Source organism: Aulonocara sp. 'chitande type north' Nkhata Bay, linkage group LG16 (assembly GCF_057382095.1).
Source record: "Aulonocara sp. 'chitande type north' Nkhata Bay isolate Kocher_YH1m ecotype deep benthic linkage group LG16, A_spYH_male_GT1.1, whole genome shotgun sequence".
NCBI lineage: Eukaryota > Metazoa > Chordata > Actinopteri > Cichliformes > Cichlidae > Aulonocara > Aulonocara sp. 'chitande type north' Nkhata Bay.
This window is the reverse complement of record NC_141359.1, coordinates 30,113,778-30,138,732: the sequence shown is the minus strand read 5'-3', so window position 1 is coordinate 30,138,732 and position 24,955 is coordinate 30,113,778. Positions and strand designations below refer to the sequence as shown.

Sequence of the window (24,955 nt, the reverse complement as noted above, 5' to 3'; positions counted from 1 at the left end):
GTTCGTTACCAGGCCTCTGGAGAACTTCAGGACATGGTGAGGAGCTAATTTAGCCATTTAAATCAGCTGCGTTGGTTCAATGACATCTAAAACCTGAAGGGACACAGACCCTCGAGGCCTGGAGTTGCCCACCCCTGCTGTAGACAACTTAATGCAACTACTCGCTTTAAGGTTATCTTACTTTAAGCTCTGAATTAAAAATACCATTGGTAATGGAAAGAAAGAGTGCAAGTTTCCAGTTTCCAAATAGTTTGATGCTCATCCACGTTGTCACATTAAATACCTGAATGCAAAATCTTTTAAGTGGTGAAATAAAGTCGATAGAAGTCTAAAAATACCCAGAGTGAACCTGCAAACTGTATCAGAGCAAAATTAAGTCAACAAGGACAAGCCATAAAACCATCGATTATTCGTAAAGCAACTTTATTGTTTAATAATAAGCATATTTTGGTACAAGTGGCACCATTTCAGCCTTTATTTCTCTCAAACTATACATGAAATGGATCCCCTTCGTAAAATTCAAACCAGATTATCATTGAGCCACAACAAAGTGAGATTACTTCAGGTTGCATGGGCACATATGAAGTCCAATTACCTGCATTGTGGAATCCATTGAAACAGAAAAAAATCCTGTGGGCGCCCAACAGTTAAAAGTACATGGAGGCAGCATTTGGAGGAAAAGGCAGGGGAGAGCAGTGGCTTAAGACTTGTTCAAAAAGGGGAGAAAAAAAAATACCAGAGTGGAGCTCATGGAGGGAACAACTGCATTGAAACAGAGCACATGCAAGACAAAAAGGAGGAACAAACATTTAGAAAAAGAAAGAAAAAAAAAATAGTCCATGTACATTTATACACACAAAATACAAATGAGAATTTATTGACAGATGATAAAGACGCAAGTGCAAAAGTTTACAACATTTGTTCCAAAAGCCTCCACTCCTTTACCAACTCGCTTCTGTTTTCGTGAATATGTCAGGACAGTGAAAGAATATCTAATTCAAGGCTACTGTGGACAAGTTTCTGTGACGAACAACTTAACCAGCAGCCCTGTGATCGGTGCCTCGTGACTAAAGATTCCGTTTTAGCAGGAATGTTAGTACTGCACACACTGCTCTCATCCAGAGTCTCAGCTGATCTTAACTTAATAACCTAAACCAAGCCGTAAAGCTTCATCTTAACATTAAAACGCTACAGCTGTCCGCAGTCTGTGATGATGATCTTCTTTGTTGGAGGGCCTGCCTTTGAGCCCAGCTCTCCCATCTGCTGCACAACATCCATGCCATCCCGAACCCAGCCAAAAGCCACATGTTTGAAGTCCAGGTGTTCGGCTTTCTTCAGGGTTATGAAGAACTGCGAGTTGTTGGTGTCGCGTCCGCGATTTGCCATCGACAGGATGCCCGGGCCTGTGTGCCGGACATCAAAGTTCTCATCCTCAAACTTGTCGCCGTAAATGGACTTGCCTCCTGTGCCGTTATTCTTGGTGATGTCACCACCCTGAAAGACCAATGGAGCACTTGTTAGTGATGCTAGAGATTTTCTCCTGAGAGTTTTCTTTTAAACAACAGGACTGATTTGTCATGGCATCAATAAAATACTTCATACATCAAACTACAGAGCTGTGCTATGATTACAAACAGCAACCAGGGTGTATTTCCGTCAACCCAGAGTAAATTCCACTTTGTTGTAATCAAACAAGTTTTACATTCATCTGATCTTGAAAGTCCAAACCCTGATCTTTCCTCACCTGACACATGAAATCTGGTATGATCCTGTGGAAGATGGAGTCCCGCAGCCCGAAGCCTTTCTCACCAGTGCAGAGAGCTCTGAAGTTCTCTGCAGTTTTGGGTACAATATGGGAGAACAGCTCTATAGTGATTGTGCCCAGAGGTTGGCCATCAGCTGCCAGCTTGAGGAACACCTGTGGGTTAGTGTCTCTGGAGTGCTCCTGAATTCTGGACATCTGTGGCGAGCACAGAGACGAAGCATCACCATCAATTTGGCCCATCCGGTTCTGACACTCGCAGAAGGTCTTTTTGAAGGATTCGGCTATTTCAGGGGTTTTGAACTTGGCCGCCAGCTGCTCAATCACACCTTCGCCATCTAGATAATCAAAAAGGGGGCGAGGAGAAAGAGAGCAGGTGAAAAATAATCCCCATGTTGCCTTAAGAAATAAACACATGCAAGTGGTTTAAAAATCCAAGATGAATGATTATTAGTGAGTATTTACAGACAAATCACACAACGCAGCACAATACAACATCACATCGATGCTGTAGGTATACCTGAGTAATCAGTGGCAGTCCAGATCAGTGCGTTCGCTGAGGCGTTCATGGGTTTGAGCTCCATCGCCTCTGAGATGTTGTGGTTGGCGCAAACCCGCAGCACCTGTTCTCTTCTCATCAGGATTCGGTAGAAATGTTTGGTTGGGTGGAAGAGGATCTTGATGTCACCGATGCCGCGCTCCTTCCACTGGCCGATATCCCGGTCCCATCGATACAGTTTGGCGCGCTCCTTGAACAGGATCTCCTCGTCCTCCTCTCCAGACTTTGTCTCCACCTGAGTGATAAATACAGTGATAAATACAATTTTATGGAAAATAAATACAAGTTTACTAATTGTACTAAAATGTTAGGGCTTAGCACATTTATGTACCTCGGGCAGAGATACTATGGGCTCAAAGTGAATGTCCACATTTTTAGGAGCTTCTTCTTCATCACTTCCCCCGTCATCAGCATTGGTTTTAGGCTGAGAGGTCACTGCAGATCCAAACACTGTTGCTCCAGCATTTGCCCATGAGAAATTAGCATCTACAATTTTTTTTTTTTTTTTTTTTTTTTAAGAGGGAAAATTAAAATAATTAGCAGTGAAACAAAACAACAGTCCAGATAAACAACTGAAGAAAATGTTTAATGTTAAAGCCAACCTTTTGATCCGAATGCAAATCCATCTGTATTTTTGGCCAACTCAGCAAAAGAGAAGCCAGATGCATTGAAGCCAAAGGTGGAGAGGTCTGCAGCCAGAACAACAAAGACATTAAATACTTCCGTACTTCATAATAAGTCTGTGGAGGTGGTTGATGTTAGTAAAGCTGACATCCATCATGAACAACCCACATCACCCACTGCATGAGTATGTGAGTGGGCTGAGCAGCTCCTTTAGTCAGAGACTGAAACACCCTCGCTGCAGGAAGGAGCGCTTTCCCAGATCATTCATCCCAACAGCAGTTAGACTCTATAACTCCTCAATCACGATGTCATAAGTCACTGGACACTGAATATCCACGGTCACCACTTCATGTATAATGGACCTTCCATGACCTTCCAAGCTATATAGTTTATGTCCTCCGTATTTCCAACTATATCCATAATCACATAGTGTGTATGCTACCATTGTATATAGTGTATTATCTTACTTTTTTTCATTGATTGTACTTAATTGTATTTTTGTATTTCCTTCATATATCTGTACCTGAGCTGAGGTGACGCTAAAATTTCCCCGTTGTGGGATCAATAAAGTCTTATCTTATCTTAATAACTTCCCAGAAACATTCTGAGTATAAAAGAAACCCTCAGCTGAAATTCTGTCTGTGCAAAAATGTATTCAATATTTATCATCCAAACTAGCTCCTCATTTTAACATTTTATAAAAAAAATTTCATAACATTTCAAATTAAAGTTAAAAGTTGGAGCGAAAACCCATCAAGTATGTGGCTGAAGATGGAGAGTTATGTTTCATTTGAAAATACTTATGCCGTTTTTCACACTTTTTTACCTCGACTTGTTGTAGCAGTCAAAGATGCAGGTTTACTCTCAGTGTTGGACTCCAGCTCGACACTCTTCTTAGTTGAGAGGTCAATGGGAGAGCTGCTGCTTGGAGTTGCTGTGGTCTGTTTGTCTGCTGTAGATGTGCTGTCGGCAGCCTCTGCTCTGCTGGATGATGGCCCTGATGCTGGCATTTCAGGGGTCACAGCAGGACTGCTGGAGGCTTCGTTAGATTTGTCTAACTGAGCAACCTGATACACATTTCCAAATTAATAACATGTTCCAAATTAATACCCATCTTAAGATGCCTCTGAGTATTACTGACAGAGTAAAATAATTAATTTAAAAAGTTAACATTTGTTTGTTTTTTAAAAAACAAAAGTTGAGTTTTCTGCTTGTATAATCAGAATTATCTATGTAAATTCGGAGCCATTACCAGGACTTCATGTACTTTGCGGACTTCTGTCTCAAAGTCCTCAGGCTTATCCTGGTCCGGGTCGCTGTCTGTGGTGCTCAGGCCACAGAAGAAGGTGGGTGGAAGCTGGAGGCTTTTGGCTTTTTTCTCCTCCTCTGGTGTTGGCTTCTTTTCCCACACCACCTGACAGTCTGACTCTGAATGCAGCAAACAGCAAGTTTAGGCTCAAAATCAACATAACATTTATTAAGGTACACAAATTTTGGGCTGTATGGCTATAACAGATCGACATAAAACCCTTTAACATAGTAGCAGAATTAAACCAAACCAATTGTCTTTTGAAAAATGAGTTGGTTATAATAACATGTAACAGGGTTTAGACTACATACCATCACCACAAGCTGCAGTGTTCTTCTCAGGAGTATCAGGGTAGAGCTTTCCATTCAAGGCCTTCACTGCTGATTCGTAGTCTTCATCTGAAGTTTAAAACAAATGTTTCCTTTAATTATGTTTGCAAAGAAAATTATAGTGTTTGTTCAGACTTCAACCCATAATGAATTAAAGATTAAAGGCAATTTTGTATTCTCAGATTTAAAACCAAAGAGGCATTACTGAACTTTGATGTCAAAGGAGAACCCCCCCCTCCCAAACAAACAAACAAAAAGTCCAATAAGTCCTTTCTTAGCTTTCTGAATGGGACAGTTACTAGTTTGTCTTATAAAAGCAGAAATTACAGTTTCAAATAATAAAATTTAAATAAAAATTCACTCCAAATAACATGTTTTAATTAAGGTTAAGGTTCCACTTTGATATTTATGTCAGGACAGATGTATATCCTTATAGAGAAATACCGTGTACTACTGCTACCTTCTGGCTCTAATAACTCATTACATCATATGTGGGAGCAGTTCAAATATTCAAAATAAATTACCAATTATTAAAAAGAGTCATGTACATCTCTTATACCACCCTTATTTCTCAAAACTGTCAAATAAGGTGACATTTACCAGTGCCAGCAGCCCTTTGGCGTCACATTCATTTTTGCACTGGATACATTTTTTGGGGTTCAAAAGAAAGGAATAAAAACTGAAAAGCTAACAAAAAATGTCTATATAGCATCTATGTGCTATATTGTTATTTTAAACACTGGTATCCATTTCTGTCCAAAACTTTAGCATTCTCACTTTCTTACATCGTCTCCTGGGAATGTTAACGATTCACAAATAAGCAGATTTATTTCAGCGAGTCATATGTCATATGTACAACCACTGATGTTCACTTTAACAAACCCTCGTTCCATATCTTGGGTCTCACCGTCAGTTTCGTCATCACTGATGTAGCCTGGTTCATTCTTGTAGCAGAAGAAGGTGATGGGCAGCTGGAGCTTCCTAGCTAAAGCTGCCTGCTCAGCTGTGGGTTCCCTGATGTACACAATCTCCACCTCCGAATCCTCATCAGACCTAGCACTGCTTCCCTCTGCCTGAGGGGATCCTATGATAGATGGATATGATAGGAGTAAACAAGTCAGGCTGGGAAAGAACTGTTGGAAGACAGGCCAAAATGTAAAAATTAAAAGCCTTTGCAACCACAGGTGTTAATTATACACACACACACACACACACACACACACACAAAATCATGCACAGCAAAACAGAACATCATGCATTTGATTTACAACAGTGAGACATGTTTTATAAGCAGAGGATTTCTGCATGGTCTCGTTTACACCACTTACTCTTGGACACATGGTATCGTAACATTAAACAGGATAAATACCTGAGCTTTAACTCTAATTAGCCTTTGCTGATTAGAGTTTCACTGCGAGAAATCAAACCAGATGAGGAATTACATTCCATGCTGTTGCTACAGACCCAGCACTAAAAATGGCACATGGGACATTTGCACAGTACATTCCTCTCTAAAGCAACGCCCTTTGCTCTCAGCTCACCTTTCAGAAGACCTTTCTGGTGCTAGTCTAACTGCCCCACACTACAATTGTGGCATCGCTGTACTCTTTAATTCAGCCTCTCTGGTATATACAGGACATGAAATAAAGCGCAGTGTAAGACCTTCAATCCAGACTGAAGACTCATATGAAACAATAATATAAATATAAGTGAACATTTGTTTTTTGCCAAGTCAAATCAAAGAACCTACGTGTTTCACTTTTGTACAGATTGTCTATAAGAGATGGATGTAGCCACCATGAAGTCACTGACCAGTTTGTAAAGCTTCGAGTTGAGGTCCACACTTCTCTCCAAGTTGAGAAGTGTGGATCTAGCCATGATGCCACTTATTTGTTAAAGCCTCGAGCTGAGGACTTTCATCATCTAGGTGTTTTAAAGCTGAATGTGACAAAACAAGGATTTGATCTCGCTGCAAACCTGAATGCTCACTGGTCAACAATTTGTGGTTGACAGCTCTTTAATTGTGGTTAACCCTGCTCCAAAATTGACTTAATGTTGTAATTAGTACAATCTGATACTAGCAACTGAGCCCATAAAGGCATCAGGAAAGTGATTTTCTATTCAACCCCAAATCATTCTGAAACTACTGGGCGCCCCCTGGTGGCCACTAAATAGAAATCTGTAATGTTCTGTGTTGAAGTTGCTTTTAAGAAACCGTCCATCTTTTATACCAACTCACACAATTTGTACAAGTGCCTATACTTCACTGACACTTGGTCACTGAAAGCTGCTGGTCTGTTCCTGTTTTGACACCCGGTAACATAGACCAATTTCTAGATTGAATATATGAAACATGATGTTCAATGAGGCTAAAAACTAGCGACAGATCTTCAAGAAATTACTTACTGATGTCATAGATCAAGGGAGTAGTTGTAATTTTCCCCATTCAGGTCTACGCAATCCAAATTCTTTCCGCAACCAGAATAGTTGCCCCCTCCTGGTCAATGATTGACCACATTTAAGGCAGTTACATTTCAGCTTCACCCTTTAGACACAGGGGCTACCTCTATCTTTCATCTACTTTCAGCTAATATAAACAAAACTGCAAGCCACACTATGAAAATGACACTCATATGAAAAGATTGTTACATTTAATTCCAAGTTTAATTTTTTTCCTTAAATATTTCAGTGCTTTAAACACCATTTCCATGATGATTCAGATGAAATCAGATTAAATATTTTCTGCTTTTTTGCATTACTTCAGTGCAAAACTATTTAATCTTGTGACACAAGTGCTACTTAAAGAACTACAATTAAAATTACTGAATAATAAAAACTGAAACCTTCACACACTTGGCATGCAACACATTAGCTTGACTGTTTTGCTTTTTTTTTTTTCCTCCACTCCGTGCATCCAGGTTATTTCTTTGTAGTAGTAAGGGCCAGTCACGTGACAGCTGAGAAGTGTTAACACACACTGCAGTGATTAGAGTACCTGGGGTTTCAAATTGGGTGGTTGATGAGCTGGTCCAAAAAGCCATTGGGTTATCTTTGAAAAGCCTAAAATCCAGCCCTAAAGGATGGTGGGTTGTTGAGTGAAGAGAGACTAATTGTGAGGCTGGTGTCATAATCAGAAAATGCCAAAATTGACTGAAAAATGTGAAATACTGTAGCTGTGCAATGACTGATTTGATAACAGTGTTATTAACCCTATGGATATGTAAAATATGTGCAGTATAGTCATGTTTTGTCTCTAAAATTTCCACTAAATGTGCATGTTGCAAAACAAATATAAAAGGGGAGCATGTCGACGGAGGAAATACACGTTGTGTTCCAGTTAAAAATGAAAGGTGTGGGCAATGATGAAGCAGTGAGATGCAGATGAAATAGGACGATCGGGTAAAAAGGAAATGAACTGAAACCGTTGAGACAATCATTCAAAAGTAATGCAAATATAATTCAGACGCCCCTTTTTTATTCTTACCTTTCTCTGGGATTTTGAATGCAGGAACTTGAAGTGAAGTCTTGGCAGTATAACCAGAGCCGTTGGCTTTCAAACCAGATGCTGTAGATTGCTCGGGTTCAGAATGAGATTTAGGAGTGCCAAAAATCTTCTGAAGGGTATCAGTGCCAAAAACAAACTTTGGGGGAGACACCACAGTCTTTCCGGGATTGACAGGACTGTGTGATGCAGATGCACTTGATCCAGTGTCTGCAGGAAGCTCAGTACGTTCCTTAGTCGTCTCTTCAAGAACGGCAATGGCTGCTTTGCCACATACAGCTGGAGTGGTCTTTGCAGATCCTGGTGTTCCACTGTCTTGTGGTGGAACCACTCTAGATGTCGCTGGAGTCATGAGTTCTTTTTTTCCCTGAGCAACATTGGCTTCCTCAAAGACTTGTTTGAATGTATTTGCGGTTTCTTGCAGCTTGAATCTCACAGCCAGCTGCTCAAGCTTGCCCTCTCCTTCCTCAGCAAAGTCCAAAGCACTCCAGACCCAGGCCTTCTCTGCACCCTTCATAGGTTCCAGCTTCATGATTGGACTAATCCAGTGGTTGGCACAGATCTTCAGCACCTGATCCCTTCTCATTACCAACCTCGCTCGTTTATCGTTATAATTCTGCAAGATCTTCAGGTCTCCAATTCCTCTCTCCTTCCACTGTTTTGACTCTTTATCATAGCGATATAGTTTGGCTCTGTGACTGAAGACCACCTGCTCATTTTCCTCTCCTGTAGAAGTCTCCACCAAATCTGGCAAGGGGACCACAGGTTCAAAGTACTGGCCGTCCCGCTCTTCATCCTGGGTGACATCCTGCTCGTCATCAGTACCCAAGCTCTGGTTGAGCTTAGCAGGAGACTTTGAGGGGCTGATGCCAGGTTGAAAGCTAAAGCTGAACCCACCAGTGGATTCCCCGAAGCGGAATAGGTTCTTTCTCAGGGGGCTGCTGGCAAGAGGGGAGGCATAGACCGACAAGTCAGCCGTGTCATCTAAAGCATCTTCTCTGAGGTCGTAGTTGTCCCACTCCAAGGTAGGGCCGGTGGTGTCACCTTGGGGCTTGATTACAAGGCTTGAAATGTCACCAGCTGTTGCAATATCTCCCTGTGTGTCATTGTCTTTTATCTTTGTTTTCTCGTCAGTCAAAAATGATTTCAGGTCTTTCAAACCAGACTTCATTTCCTCTGCCTTCTGAATGAGGTGTGCTGTTCTACCTGTGTCAACCAGCTTGTGGGGGGTTTGTAAAGGGATGTCCAAGAGAAGTCTCTGACACTCTTCAAACTTTTCCTTAAACTCCTGAGCAAACTCAGGGCTTTTAAACTTGGCAGCTAACTGTTCGAGTTTAGCATCTCCATCAGAGAAGTCATTGGCCAACCAAATCCAGGCTTTGTCTGAGCCTGCCAGGGGTTTAAGGTTCATGGTGGTGGTGATCCAGTGGTTGGCACAAACCTTGAGAACTTGTTCTCTTCTCATCAGCACCCTTAGCCGACCATTTGTAGTGTTTTTCAGGAATTTGAGAACTCCCACACCACGCTCTTTCCATTGACTGGTACCCACATCAAATCTAAACAGTTTGACACGCTGAGAGTAAAGAACCTGTTCATCCTCCTCCCCAGTTACCAGGTCCACCTTCTCAGGCATCTGGATCACTGGTTCAAACTGGATGTCATCATTTTCCTCTGTTTTATACATATCATCATCCTCCAGTTCATTTGAGGCTTCTGTCTTGGTGGGGGTTGCTTGGAATGATGTGAACAACTGCTCACCAGCTCCAGAGAAACCTTTGAATTCTGGATCTTTCGTGCCAAACTGAAAGTTTCCTCCAGCAGATTTAGCCAAGTCTGCAAAACTGAACGCATTTGCTTTTCCAGATATTAATGGATTTTGTTCTTCCTCCGTTTGCTCTACTGAGGGTGTAGAAACAGTTTCTTTCTCCTTGTGCTTGTCAGCTATACTTTTGAGCATACTGGAGGCTGACCCAGTTTGAGTCTGATTATCATTTGAAGGGGATTCTTTTGGAGGGTCTTGAACACCAAACTTGAAGCCACCAGGCCCAATGGGCATTGAAAAAGAGAAGCTTGACGAACTGATTGTGCTAGATCCAGTCTGGGGAGCTTCAAATTTGAAAGAAGCAGGTGAGCTTTTATCTTTGCTCTGACCAAACTGAAAGGTGCCCCCACTTACAAAAGGTATTGTAAATCCAGTTCCAACAGGCTGACTTGACGGACTCTTTGTTCCAAAGGTAAATTTTGAGGACGACGATGAGGAACTAGTGCTGCTTGTGCTTTTAGCGTTAGGATTTAGGGTCTGACAGGACACACATTTATCAGCAGAGGCTTCGTTTCTCACGAGACAAGTGTCGCAGTCCCATTCTCCATCCTTCTTACCAAATCTAGCTGCTAAAGATGTATTCTCATTTGGAGCTTTGCAGGAAACACATTCAGCAGCTGATGCATCATTTCTGACCAGACAGGCATTGCAATCCCATTGTCCATCTTTCTTTGCTTGTGGTCCCGACACTGTTGGAAGATTTGACCCTAATGAAGCCCCCTCTGTTGGCTTAGCAGCAGGGTTTGGACTTCCACAGGATACACATTTACCAGCAGAGGCTTCATTTCTTACTTCACACACATCACAATCCCACTGTCCAGGCTTCTTACTAAACTTGGCAGCAACCCCAGCAGAGTCAACACTGGACAGAACGGGTTGTGCTGCAGGTGCACCAGCAGCTGGTGCAGCTTGTGCTGCGGCAGCTGTTTTAGCCGAGGGTTTAAGAGCTTTGCAAGAAACACAACTGTCTACATTGGCCTCATTTTTTATAGAACATGATTCACAGTCCCACTGCCCTGGTTTGCTGGTAAGTAGGGCTCCAAAGCCACCAAATGTACTGGAACCAGTGTCTGCAGATTTTGAGGAGCTGAGACCGAATGTGAATGAAGAGGCTTCAGAAGATCCAAAACCACCAAATCCAGTAAATGTGGAGCCAGAACTACTTGGTTTTGCTGAATCAGTGCCAAATTTGAATGTAAAAGAACTAGGTTTAACTTCCCCAGCAGCCTGAATGTCTGGCTTTGAAGAGGCGTTGGGATTAGGGCTTTGACAGGATACACACCGTACATCTGTGGGTTTATTTCTTACACAGCACACAGAGCATTCCCATTCTCCTTCTTTCAGTGCAAACTGGGCTGCAATCGATTCAGAATCTTTCACGGTTTTTTCTTTCCTCTCCTGTTGATTTGTCTTGTCAAGTGATTTGAGTACAATCTTCTGGGCTTCCTCAAACTTGGCTTTGAAAAGTGCTGCCTCATCTACAGTTTTGAAACGGATGGCCAGCTGTTCAGGTTTAGGCTCCTCATCTGCATAATCAATAGCATTCCATACCCAAGATTTATCAGAGCCGGCATTTGGTTTCAGCAACATATCTGGTGTTATGTAGTGATTTGCACAGATCTTAAGGACCTGTTCCCTTCTCATTAAGAGGCGGACCTTGCCTTTAGTGCTGTGTTTTAAGATTTTAACATTGCCGATGCCCCGTTCCTTCCACTCTTTTGTCTCCGTGTCAAATCGATACAATTTTGCCCTGGTGCAGAAAATCTCTTCCTCTTCTTCCTCACCCGTTTTCACATCTACCTTATCGGGAAGAGGGACAATAGGTTCAAAGTGAGGCCCATCTTCATCCTCCTCAGCATGAGTACTATCATTGTCACTCTCCCCTGCCCGTTCCTGCTCTGCTGTAGGCTTTGACATTCCAAACGCTGGCTTGGACATGTCCCCAAATTGAAATGGTTGATCCACCTTCCCAAACAGGCCTCCAGCAGCTGTGCTCTGTGCAGAATCAACAAATGAAAAGCTGGTAACATTTTTGTTTCCAAAGGTGAAGATGCCCGTTTGGGTGGTGGGCTGCTCCTGAGTTTGTGGTTTCTCTGGAACGGTGTCTGTTTTACTGGGAATGTCTGATGTGAGAAGGCCAAGCAAACTTTCACTGTGCTTATTTTGAGAAGCTGAGAATGTAAAATCACCATCATTGGATTTAAAATTGGAGTTGAATTTAAAAGCAGGCGAGGGTGTTGACTGGGCAGTTACACCTGTACCAAAACTAGGCACTCTGGGCACTTCAGTGGGTGCCTGCTGGCTGAAGGAGAGCTTTCCAAAGTCCATGGGCTTTCCCTCAATGTTCTTTGGTTGTTGAACTGGGACTACAGGTGGCTTGGTGAAATAGCCAGGTTCAGGTAAGGTAGGGTTACTGGTTTGTTGGGTAACACTCTGGCCATAAAAATCTTCACCATAGGGTGAAAGAAGACTTGTGGCTGGTGATTCAAACCGTAGAGGTGCACCAAAGACTTGTTCTTGAGGAGGGTAGATGCAGGCTGGGGCTGTCTGCAGTGGAGGTGTATGCGTGGGCTGCTGGTAGGCATACATATTGTGCTGAGGTGGCATGCGGTTTACGCCATACATTGGGGTCTGTGTAAAGAGAGTAAAAATAAACGTAACAAACTCCTTTTTTTTTTTTAAAGCATTAAAGCTTGTTCAGCATTAAAATGATGATTACCTTGGTGGGGGTTACATTTGCTGCTGTGCGCAAGAGATACTGAGAGTTGTATGCTTGTGACTGATTGTAGTACACAGAGGGGCCTGTGGTGGCAACTTAAAAAAAGAAAGAAAGAAAAGAAAAAAGACATGCAAAAATGTTTTATGTCACTAAACTGCTTTGGTAAATTAAATCTTGTGTTTAAATATAAAATTAATCATGTTTCAGATCCGCGTATCATACTGACCTGTTAGGGGGGCTCCATGATAGGACTGAACCGGGGTAAATGGTTCCTGCAGGCCCTCAGCCCCGTAAGTCTCGCCATACATTTTATGATGAGGAGAAACTGTAGTGCCTGATGAGTTGTGTCTCAGATCATGAACCTCATTCTGTAAAACAGGAGCATCATGTGAACTCAATCTGAAATGTATTGATTTAATCCAAACTGAAAGTAACACAACAAGTAACAGTGATCACAGTTTAAAAACAAGGGACAATGTTACAAAATATTATCTTAAAAATGAATTCTGACCTTAAGGGCTTCTACTTGCTGACACAACATCTGAAGGAGACTCTTCTGGTCCTCCACCCAATGAGGTTGTGTTTTGGGAGAAATCTAAAGAAAGGATGTGAATGAATTATAAAGGTAATTGATTTTTGTGTTTGACTAAAAACACAAAAACTGAGTCATTTAAATAAATAACAACATGGACCTACCAGTCTTTTTGAAGGAGAAACAATGCTTTTGTTTGGAGAGGGAGTGGAGAACTTAATGTGGGATATGGTTGCACTAGTTTCGCCAAGATGAGCAGGGCTGGAGTGGGCTGGTCCTCTTAGGCCTCCCTCTTCCTTCTCATCCTCTTCATCCATGACCTCCCCGTTCTCCCCCAGCTGCTGGTTCACATCATTTAGGAGGTCCACAACTTCCTCCATAGAGACAGGCAGCTGGGAAAGAAAAAGTTTTGACTTTAATTTCACACTGCTTCTACTTTAGCAAAAAACAAACAAACAAAACAAAATAAAGTGTCACAAGTTAAACATCAGTCGTACAAATTTATAGTTTTTGTTTTTTGATTCTTCCAAATTGGGACTTACCTTTTCAATGTCATCTGCATTGGCGCTGTAGATCTTTGACAGGTATGCCCTGAACTTTCTCAAGAACATGATGCACCTGTCTTGAGTCTCCTCAACACCATTGCTGGCCTCTTCTGACAGCCGCTGATATATCTGCCAAAAAATAAATAAATAAATAAAAAATAAATCACTATACACTCTAGAATATAACACCTCTACAAGTGTTAGAACCACTAACTTGAAACATCTGAAACCACATAACAGTGGACTATATGAAAATCTGTTTTTTTAATTTTTTGTTTTTAAGAGAGACTTGGACACAAATGTGTCTTTAAAAAAAACAAAAAAAAAAAAACAACAAAAAACCCCAAAACCAAACAAAAACCATAGTACCCAAGTGCTTCTTGTGGTGTGAACAATAAATCCAGGTATATATTTTTTATGCTTACCTGAGCTAAATGCCATATGGAGGACATGTTATTGATACTTTCCAAGGTAGAAATGGCCTCCTCGGTTTTCCCTTCAATGTCAAGAAGAACTGCATATGCTATCCTTGCTTCCTCTTCATAACTTTTCACAGAAGAAATCTGAAAGGAAGATCATTAAACAGAGAGGTAAACTCAGACTGATTTTCAGGTATAGCTGAAAGTGTCAAGGTCTTTAGGGACTAAACCTGAGGCTAAACATGACAACTACTTGGATGCAAAAAGAAATGAGAACATTATTAACCTGAATATCTTTGGAGGGAAAGTGTATAAAGAGAGGGTCAAGAGGTTCTGGTATACTGCGTCTGTTTTTGATCTTCTCCAGCAGTGGAAGGGCAACTTTCCAGTAGTGGACACTGCGGCCAATGTACTCCTTCTGGTCATAGTAGGAGTTCACTCCATCCCCCTGGTTATTAAAAAACAAACAAACAAACAAAAAAAAACACACAGAAATTGAGTCTGGCACAGGAGCAGAATGGTACACAGAAGCCTTTTGTCACAACTCATTTCTTAGTGGTTTTAAATCCAGCAGACACGCAGCCAAAGAAGTGGCACATGTGGCTGTTTGGACATCTTGCACTTAATTCTGTTTAGCAGCTGCAGACTGAGTGACAGAAAGGAGCAGGTGTGAAAGCCGAGAGAGCTCTGAGTTACCTACATGCTTTTAACTGTCAGTGCAGCTTGTGACGGTAGATGACTGCTGTCTTTTTAAAGCATATGGACTTACTTACTAATAAAGTAAGTATTAAATAAAGGAAGTTGATGACATTAATGCAGCACAGTCAGAATATGCTGGTTTTCCCATTAGAAGCTACAATACAAGGGGTACAAAGGTACAAGGGACTTTCTAAATGCCTTATTTTATAAAAAAGCATTCAAAAAGAGATACATTAGAATTTTAATCACTTTACCATCCTGCAACTCACTGAGTTTAAGCAAACAGTGTATGCATCTGTGTGTGTTTCTGTACCGTCTGGCTAAGACACTGAGCCCAGTGGATGACCAGTGCTGGTTGAAGCCCATGTTTTTCTCCAGCTCTCAATGTGCTCAGCCCATGCTGCACAATCATTCGTAGCTTTCCTGACACACCAGGTCTGCAAAGCAAAAGGCCACACATCAAAAACACTGAATATATGAACATAGCCAATAATGGGACTATAAATTAATTGCAGTTAAATGTTAATGTACTGTTTTGATAGGTTCATATCGCTTATTGAAATGAAATGAGGTTTTAGAAATGTATTTTTAATGAGTTTAGCCCTGTTAAGTACAGTTTTCTAAGATTTAAAACAGACTACAGATAGTGACCACTGATTTGAACCATTTTGGGAAAATACTGAGGAAAATAAATGGCTAAATCCATCAAAAAACAATTTGAAAACCAGAATAGAGAGTTGTTATGCAATTATATAAATCACAGAGCTAAACATACAGGAACAAGACAACACTAATTTGAAACAAACTAGATTCAAATCGGGAGAGATCCTCAAAATAGTGTTTAAATCATTTTAAGTAAACACAACATAACCAATCATATCCCTTTTGCTTATGCAATAGTTCTGGATGTTTTTCCATTTGGCTCTCGACAGCACTAGAACTCACGCTGCTCGCTTGTGAATGAGGCTGTAGATGGCATCCCACCACTCCCTCTGTCTGTCAGTGGTCAAGAGGCGGAGGAGAGGAAGAGGGAGGCAACGAGGCTCAAAGAGCTGTTGTTGTGACTGATTGACTCCAGCATTGATCTTTGCCGTCCTCTGAAGCTGACAGTGGCTACAGAACACCACACCATATAGAAACACCTTGATGGAGCAAACACAAGAGAAAAAAAAACTTTAATACTGAAAGAAATACCAGAACAAAACTGTATTTATAAATTAAAAGCAGTGCTGTTGGCTTGTTGAAGTTTCATTTTACTTAATTTTGTCTCCTAAGACTTTTGCACAGCCTGCTGTAATAAAGTGCCAACATAAGTTCATGAAAATGAACCAAAATGCAACAGAAAAACTCCAGAAGTCCAAGATCCAGATTTTCTCTCAAGTAAAACCTTTTATCTATTCATACATTTTTCTGTGCTTTGGCCAGGAGGAGGTTTACAGAGTATGTTAGACCAGTACACACAGAGCAGGAGCAGCACCACCTTACCTCTAGGTCCAGCAGGCAGATTGACTCTGGCGCATTGGTATCTAGTTTAGAGGTTTCCAGCGTAAGCCGAGGAAAGAGCTGCTGTAGCCATTCCCGCAGCGGTGGTCTTTGGTCCAGAAGGTTCCACTGGAGTCCCAACCAGCTCAGATGTTGCAACTGACCACTGTGGAGCAAGATGGAGCCTAAAGAGAAAGCAGCAAAGTTATTATACTACTCACTACTAAATGCTTCTTTAATTTCAGGGGAAAACAAACAAACAAAACAGTTTTTTTTAGTATTCAGGTAGCTAACTGGTTCGTACCAGTGTCCCATTTGGCCATTTGAGAGAGCTCTGGAGCCATGGCAGTAAGGGAATGAATGTCATCATTGGCGATAAAAGATAATCCAGCAGAGGCCTGCGGACCCCGCAGGAGGTCAAACAGGGAGTCCTGACCAATCCGGTTCCCAAAAGCTTCCACCACCTACCAAGAGAAAAATAATTAAACACTGACACACGAATGATTGATGTTCATGTTGACATAAGAACACTTCAGTGAGAATCATGTGAAATCACATATAACCAAGGTCAGACCTCACTGATCAAGGCAGATGAATCTGTACTCAGATTGAACAACATGTGGCCGGCCTGGCTCTGTCGGTCATTCGCCAGCAGCTCCAGAAACTGTGGGGCGGTCTGATCTCTTTTGGTCACTTTTGTCTTTGGTCTGGGGACCTGGAGGAAAAACAAACTTTAATTAAAACAAACAAAAACAAAACTGCAAAGCGTTCACTGAAAGACCACGACTAGGTCCTGAACAAGTTTATAGAACTGTTAAGTCCTTTACCCTTTGCAAGTCAGGCAAAAAAAAGGTAAAAGGGACAGCACAGTTGCACGATGGTACAACTACTGGAATATATTTAAAGTAACAACAACATAAGTAAATGAATCTGCTCATTTGGTGTCTCACTACCTGATATGCCAGTAAGTAGCACAGTGCAGCCAGGTCACGAACAGCCCTCCAGGTTTGTTGGCGATCCTGAGCCAGCTTAAGCAGCAGCGTGCCTGCATGCAGGTAGAGGTGCCCTCTCATCTCCACAAACACCTCAAGGAGCTCGTCTGCACTGCGGCCTGCAACGCTGCTCACTTCCTGCATAGCTTGGTCAAACCTACAAGCACAATGCAGATGAACAGTTTACAAAAAAGTTGGAATGCTAAAAACACAACTAACAACAACAATGTTAGCCTTTGTTGAAACAGCTGCAACAATTAGCCTTTTTGACTTGTAAATAGTCAAAGCTTGAGACTTATTTGCTTCTCTTACCTGTAGATCAGGTGCAAACAACCTGTTACACCTAAACAGACTGAACTTTTACTAAAGACCAGAACTTAATGTGATTCAATTACATTTTATGAGGTTGGCAAGGTTTTCTGACATCAGTAATGTTTGAGGAAAAGAATCTGAATGTTAACTTTTAACCATATAACTTTGTTTTTTTAAAACTTTACTACAAGGACACGTGGTCACCAGAATACACGGGAGAGATTAGGTTGTAAATTACTCCTTAATTTAAAAAACAAAACAAAAAAAAGGCCCCAGATTTTAGTCCAGTTCTCTTGAACAATCCAGGACCCAACTTACTCTTTAAGTGCATCTACACTTGGCTGCACGCTGCTTTCAGATAGTGTGATTCTCAGCAGGCTGCAGCGGGCCAACAACAGCTCTCTCCGAATACATCGACTCATCTTCTCATTGCTGAGCTGAGCCAGGTACTCCTGAAACACAGGTCATCCATTCTTTAGAAAAGTTTATGCACTTATAAAGGTGGGAGGATGAGTATAAGGCCCAAAATAGAAGTACTTAAAGCATACTGGTCCCGCCTATTCAGGTACACTTTAATTTAGCAGGACACTAGTGCAAAGTCCATACTAACCTGCAGTGTGCACACCACCTCAGTGTACCAGTCCAGACTGTTGCACAGCATGGCTCTTTTCTCAGCAGCCAGGCAGTGTTTAACAGCCTCTTCCAGCCGGCCATCCTGACGGAACAGCTGAACCAACTTCACGTTCACGTGGGCGTCAGCCGGCCGCGCTGCCAGCTCGGTCTGAAGGAGGTCGAACAACTGGTTCCAACCCTGCTGACCCTGACGACTCAACAGGCGCTCCTAAAAGCAGCAGTGGCAATGAACAGAAGACATTCAGTGTGGCATTCTTTCTACTTTTAATTAAGTTGTACCCTCTTCTTCGACTGTTTTTGTAAACCTAAATGACATTAAAACTCCCACTCATTTTAATTTAAGAATATTAAGCAAAGTGATGGACGGATCAGGCTGGGAACTAGACAACAGTTTGTTAAACAACCTAAAATAGTGGGATCAAATGACTTCACAGCTGACAAAGGCAATGTTTAGTGAATGTTACTGGAGCTAAAGAAGAAAGGAGGAGCTTCACCTTAAGGTTGAAAACTGCCGGGTTTCCTGGTAGCAGCTTTGCAGCTTTCTCCACCCAAAACTCTGCCCTGCTGTCACACTCCTGCTTACTGACAAGCAGCTCTGCAACCTTCAGCACCAGGTCTTTCTGGGCTGGATTCAAATCCACCGACCGCTGCAATAGAAGCGAAGAAAAACATTTAGTCTGAAGCTGAACATATGCATCAAAAGCTCTGCCAGTTTTTTCTCTCTCCCTGCTTTACGAATTAAAAACTCATCACCTCCTCTTCTTTCTCACACTGTGCTGATTATTAATTTCTTTATTACAGCAGCAACTGGAGCCGTTTACGTCCAAGAAACAGGTTGCACTACAGTCAGCCAACTGTGCATAAAAAATTTAAAAAAAAACTGTTTTAAGTGGGCCATTTTCACTTCCCACAGGTGGACAGAGCACAGCTTGAGTGCATTTAAAAAGATTGGAAATGTACAGCAATTATATAGCTGATAGTGTTTTGATGAGTCTCAGCACCGACTCTGAATCACTTTGTTTCAGCTCATTAACTGAGAACCAGCTTCATTACAGTACACATCAGTTTTAGTGTTCAGGTGCAAATGAATCAGTAAAAAACTCCCTCAAGGTGAGTTTAATGTTCTTAAAAGTTACTGCTACAAGAAGGGAGAGCAAATAAATCACAGTTTATTTTTCTCAATTTTCTGTCATCATTCATCTTCTAGATTTGATGCTATAGCAATAAAACCCTAACAGTGCCTTTGGGAAGCTGATTATTGATTCCTGAATGTCAGAGAGCTTGGTGATTCATCTTTTAAAAAGTAAAACAACAAAGAGCATTTAGCATTCAGTTTGATAGACTACCCAGTGCATTTTATATTAAAAAAAAAAAAAAAAAAAAAAAAAAAGGAAAAGAATCATACACCAAAAGGCAGACAGAAATCACATCTAAAGCCTTGTTGTTTGCTGTGGGAAATTACCCATAGTAACAAAGAGGATACTTATTTTTAACTTTTTTTTTTTTATATGCATTCATCACAACTAACCAAATTTATTCAAAGTGCATGTGGGTAATTTCCCTTTCGTGTCCAGGTAAATATACGAGTTTGGTTGGTCCATTTAAATTGGTGTGAGCATGAATCAGCAGTTGCACCGACAGCACTTACAGAGCAGTTTTTAAACCCACACACATATTCACTTATGTACATAGACAATTGGAGGAATTTTAGGTCAATCATCTTTCTGATTTCTCAAACAAAAGGAAGCTGAATCTGAAAATCAAAGCTTGCAACTGACAGCAAATACGGGGTTTGTGGAAGCTGTTCATCATTTTGTCATTTAAACAATATTTCCTCATTTCATACCTGAATCTTATGATTTCTTAAACCACATTCTGACACACTTTTAAAGGGAGAAATGCTTCCACTAAGATGTTCTTTTTACCTTGTAACATCCAACTGCTTTGTTGATGTCTCCCTCTCTCTCGTAGAGCTGTCCAAGGAACTTGTGTGCTTTAGGATCCCTCTCCTGGACCTTGAGATAGTCTGACACATGCCTAGGAAAAGCATGAAAGACAGGAATTACAAACAATATAGCGACACACAAGCATTGGGTCAAAACAATGGAGAGGCTCACATGCTTACCTTTTTGCAAGATCATATTCCTTTGCTTCAAAGTACAATTTAGCAAATAAAAACCCTTTGACTGGCTTCTGTGGAGAGAAAAAAAAATATGTGGACCAGGATGAGGAAATGGATTCATCTTGTTATGATAGTGAGAAGATGCAATTACACATGTCCTGAAGAGTTATCTGGCTTACTGGGATTTAAATACTCACCAGTACTCAGTACCTGCTTAGTAACTATACCCAAACTCAAAGGCCCATTTTTAGCCATACAAAAAAAAAAAAAATCCTGCAGATGGAGCTGCCAATGCCTAGTTAAATCATGCCCATCCATAATTTTTTATAGATGGTTCAAGTAGTTTGTGAAGTGGGAATACATCAGAATAGTGAAAGATATTTTTGTTCATTATCTAGTTTTGATCAAGTGATCAGCTTTGTGGTATTTACACACCCCACCCCCACAAAAAGGAAAAAAAACCAAAAAAAAAAACCCAAACCAAAACATCTTTTATCCTGAGGAATTAACTAAAATGTAGTTTTGGGAAATTATTCCTCCCAGGGGCTAAAGTTAGTAACATCTTAGCCATCGTGATTACAGCATTACCCATTGTCAGATTTACTGCTAGCTTCTCCTACCCACCACACTACAACTATTATCACTGACTTTTTCAGTGTCAGGTGAACAACGTAGAATAAGTTGATAGTAGATAGTGCTCTTCTGGCTATTCCACAGACCCATTTCAAAACAAAGAGGGATCACGCAATCCACACCTTAGCGTCAAAACTGTGGAACAGTTTACCTCTCCCTCTACGCACTATGATGCTTCTTTATAATAAAAAAAAAAAAGCTGAAAATTCATCTATTTAGACAGGCAATTGGGTAATGCTCTTGTGCAATACGTTGTTCCCTGTAACGCACTTTTTAAAAATAGATTCCCGTCTTAAAAAGTCCTTCATAATTACATTTTACTTACAAATCACAAAAACATTTAATTTCTGTATGTTTGTTTAGGAATGCATTTTGCTGATAAGAATACAGGTTTAAGCTCTGAACAGCATGACACCCAATCTTGTGATTTAATTCTTCAGGCAAATGTCTCCAGACTACACACACTACTGTACACAACAAAATGCACAAGTATGTGTAGTAGTGCGAATCTATTGTCAAACAAAACTACATTTTTGGCTTTACTGGTGCAACTCTACAAATACCATTGGGCTAGACTGTTAATCTTACAATACCAAGGTTTCTCCTGACTGAAAACAAGCCTCTGGGAGGGTGACTATGCATGTAAGCACAACGGGTGGCCTAACTTTTTACTTTTTCTATACATTGTTACCTGTATATACACGAACTTCAGTTGCTTATGTATATAGGACCACTGTCTTCCTTTTATACTTTATATTCCCCTTGCTCTAGGAGCTGTAACACCCAAATTTGTCATTCGTGGGATAATAAAGGTTTATTCTATTCTAGAGGTCCGTGCATTTTTTTAAATTACTTTTGATCTTAAGCACACAAAGTGTATTCTAAGCTTGAGTACATTAAACCACACACACTACATCAATAAAAAAAAAAAAAAAACAACACAATCCTGATGACTTTACTTTGATGTAAGACCAAAATATCGTTGGAATTACGCAAAAACAAAACCCTGACTAGGTAAAGCAACTTGAGAGCATGGTTAGGACCACTGACCACATAGCATCACATTTACTCAAGTAATTGACTGATCGACTAGCATATTATGCTGCCATGGTGTAGGTGTAGATATGTATAAGCAATTAAACCAACATTTTCAGCTGCAACATTAAAAAGATATCTACAAAACAAATGATCAAGATCTCATAATAACACTAGCATATATTTCTGTATTCTTTGTCATTTCAGTACACTTTCGAACTAATCACTATTAGTTAAGCCACTTTCAGACTGTTGATAAGCCCGAATTCTGATGCATTCAATGTTTTCTTACACTGCATTTATTTCTCATTAAATATTCTGATTTTCTGTGGGTGCAGCAGTTTCCCCCGTCACATCCGATCCAAATAAATAAACGAATAAACAATACTTAAAAAGAACGAAAACAAATCAAGAAACGTTGGAACTGTGCCTGATTAACAGACAAGTCTGTTTGCAATTATGCTAAAACCACCAGTTTTTGAACAAAGTTAGGCTTGCTGCTCCTGATACAATGAAGCAACGAGCATTTTTAATTGTTGTCTGAACCGAAACCTCGCTTTTCCAGAGAAATGAAACTTGCACACCCTATCCAACTAGCTTTGTCTCGCTGTCGTGGCTAACTAGCATAGCTGATTAGCTGGCGCTGTTCAAGGGATCCCATGCCGCGCATTTTCCCGAGTATAAAGGGGAGGACACGACGGGGCGTCATCACGCCGGCCGGTTAGCTATAGTCTTTAAGACTATCCGGGGGACGGGGGTTATACAGAGAACGATATATGAGTCAACCGAAATACCGTCATCATAATCAAAAAAGCAACGAGTGCTCATTGAACATGTGAACAGGTCGTACCTCATACCGGCTGATCTGACATGATGGCAGCAGCATGCTAACGTTAGCCTCGGCGGGCTTAACTTACCTCTTTGAGTGAGGGAGAGGAACTCTGCACAGAGGAAACGTAACGGTCCACTTCAGCCTTACTTCGCCGCATAGCTTCCAAGGTCAGGGGCTTCTACAGCGGCTGAATGTGATACATAGAAAACCAGAAATTCACTAAATATTTAAAACAAAACTGACGCGAACATCAGCTCGCCTGACGTAAACTCCCCATGATGGTATTGCGCAGTCTCAATGCCGTCAAACGGCAGCTGTCACGTGACTTCTTAACCAATGAGAACAAGAATTCAGTTTGACGCAGACTGACGCATTTCAGTTTGAAGGGTTCTGTTACAAATACCTGAAAATCCTCATTTCTCCAACAATTAAGCCTTAATCCTTAATTTGCTAAATATTTTGGCTAACTTTTGTTACATAAATTAAATTAAACAAACAGATATTTAAACCATGTATATGTGTAACCAATACTATTAACTTAAACAAATCATGCTATATCATGTCCATTTGTATAGGCTGATACCTTTGCAGATTTTTCCTGTCTGTTTCTGTTGTTAAGCTTCAGTCAAGTATTTTGTATTTAAGAACACTTTTTAGTCACCTGTTTTATTCCAAAGTGTTCTCATCAAAACCTCTGCACATGTGAATGAGTAGCAGTTGTCGAGGAAAAGCTGTGATATGCAATGCCCATTTGAACTTTATCAGCTACACACACATTCATCACCCATTATGAACTGAGCATCAGAATGGAGAAGTGATTTGGGTGACTGGTTGTTGGTGCCAGATGGAGTCAACTGAGTATGATTTCAGAAACTGATTATCTACTAGGATTTTTACACATAACCACATCTAAGATTGACTAACAATAGTCAGAAAAAGAAAAGTCTTCAATGTTCCATTGCACAACAACTATAAAAAAGATTCCGATTCTTGTGATGCTGTAATGGTAATTATAGGCACACTTGGGGCCCTTTTGTACCAACTCAGTATTGCTGAAATGCAGCAGTCTTAAGTATTGTTGCTAATCATGTCCATGCACCTCTCTTCTGATGGTTGCTTTCAGTAGCATGACTCTCCTTGTCTCCTTCTCAAACATGACAGTGAATTCACTGCACTCAAATGGCGTCCACAGTCACCAGATCTCAATCTAATAGAGCGCGTTTGGGATGTGTTGGAACAGGAGAACAAATCTGCAGGATCTGCGTGATGCTATCATGCCAGTACTACTCAGCAGCTTGTAAAAAGGCCACCACAGCAGGTAATTCTACATATTTGATTTGGTAGATTTTTTGTTTTCTCCTGCGATCAAACCAGTAATCTCTTATTTATTGAAAATGTAAACCATCATTTCAACATGAACCAAAATCTCACAGAAATGTTTCCAGAACTTTATTGAATTCATGCCACAGAGAATTAGGGCAGTGCTGAAGGCAAAAGGAGGTAGAATATAAATGAAAATACTCCAGCTGGTGTACTCTGAAGATATGTATTAATAAAACTGATGTTCTTTTGTCCGTAAGTATGTATCATCTTGGATGTTGCCTTTCTTTAGTTGATATTGTACACTGATTAATCTTCCTGTATTTTTTTTATCTTTAACTTTATTCCCAAAAGTTTTATACTCTGCATGATTGTCATTGTATAAACTTACAGCATAATTCTAGTAATAAATATTTATTCTATCAGTTTATGTTTTGAACTGGTATTTTAATAGTCAAACATGTTGCAGTTGTATTTCTAATTATTTTCTGTTAGCTGAATGTGACTGAGAGTTAGCTAACATCTGGATATGGCCAACAATTTTGTCTTGAACTCTATTGATTTGTGCTCTTAATAACTTCTGAAGTTAGATGGATGCTGTTTCAGATTATGATTGTCATATTGACTATCCTGCAGATGCTAATGGCTGTTTAGTGTTGCACACATGTGCATAATGTCCATTAGTAGTCCTCTGAGTCATTTCATATGTGTGTGTATATGAGAATGTGGAGATGCTGCTAATATACTTGATAAACATAAAAATCAAGCATGTT

At 40.7% G+C, this 24,955-nt stretch overlaps 1 protein-coding gene across 2 annotated transcripts; it reads right to left on the bottom strand.

The window, feature by feature from the left end:
• Positions 1-406: 406 nt before the first annotated feature.
• Positions 407-23,167, bottom strand: ranbp2 (RAN binding protein 2). Of its 2 annotated transcripts, XM_086267706.1 has the most exons (30): positions 22,948-23,167; positions 20,366-20,433; positions 20,166-20,277; positions 18,735-18,887; positions 18,218-18,448; positions 17,926-18,059; positions 17,257-17,452; positions 16,878-17,018; positions 16,608-16,767; positions 16,307-16,488; positions 15,767-15,963; positions 15,135-15,258; positions 14,409-14,570; positions 14,129-14,266; positions 13,701-13,832; positions 13,323-13,550; positions 13,138-13,221; positions 12,853-12,994; positions 12,627-12,721; positions 8,068-12,538; positions 7,579-7,656; positions 5,491-5,667; positions 4,566-4,652; positions 4,198-4,373; positions 3,772-4,012; positions 2,924-3,010; positions 2,653-2,807; positions 2,283-2,556; positions 1,745-2,100; positions 407-1,494 (listed from the first exon to the last, which is right to left on the bottom strand). In XM_086267706.1, exons 1-30 carry the CDS (start codon positions 23,017-23,019, stop codon positions 1,189-1,191), a joined length of 9,159 nt encoding a protein of 3,052 aa, XP_086123832.1. In that variant the 5' UTR covers positions 23,020-23,167; the 3' UTR covers positions 407-1,188. The 2 variants fall into 2 exon arrangements, with proteins under 2 accessions (XP_086123832.1, XP_086123833.1); XM_086267707.1 differs by lacking the exon at positions 7,579-7,656.
• Between the last annotated feature and the right edge of the window lie 1,788 nt (positions 23,168-24,955).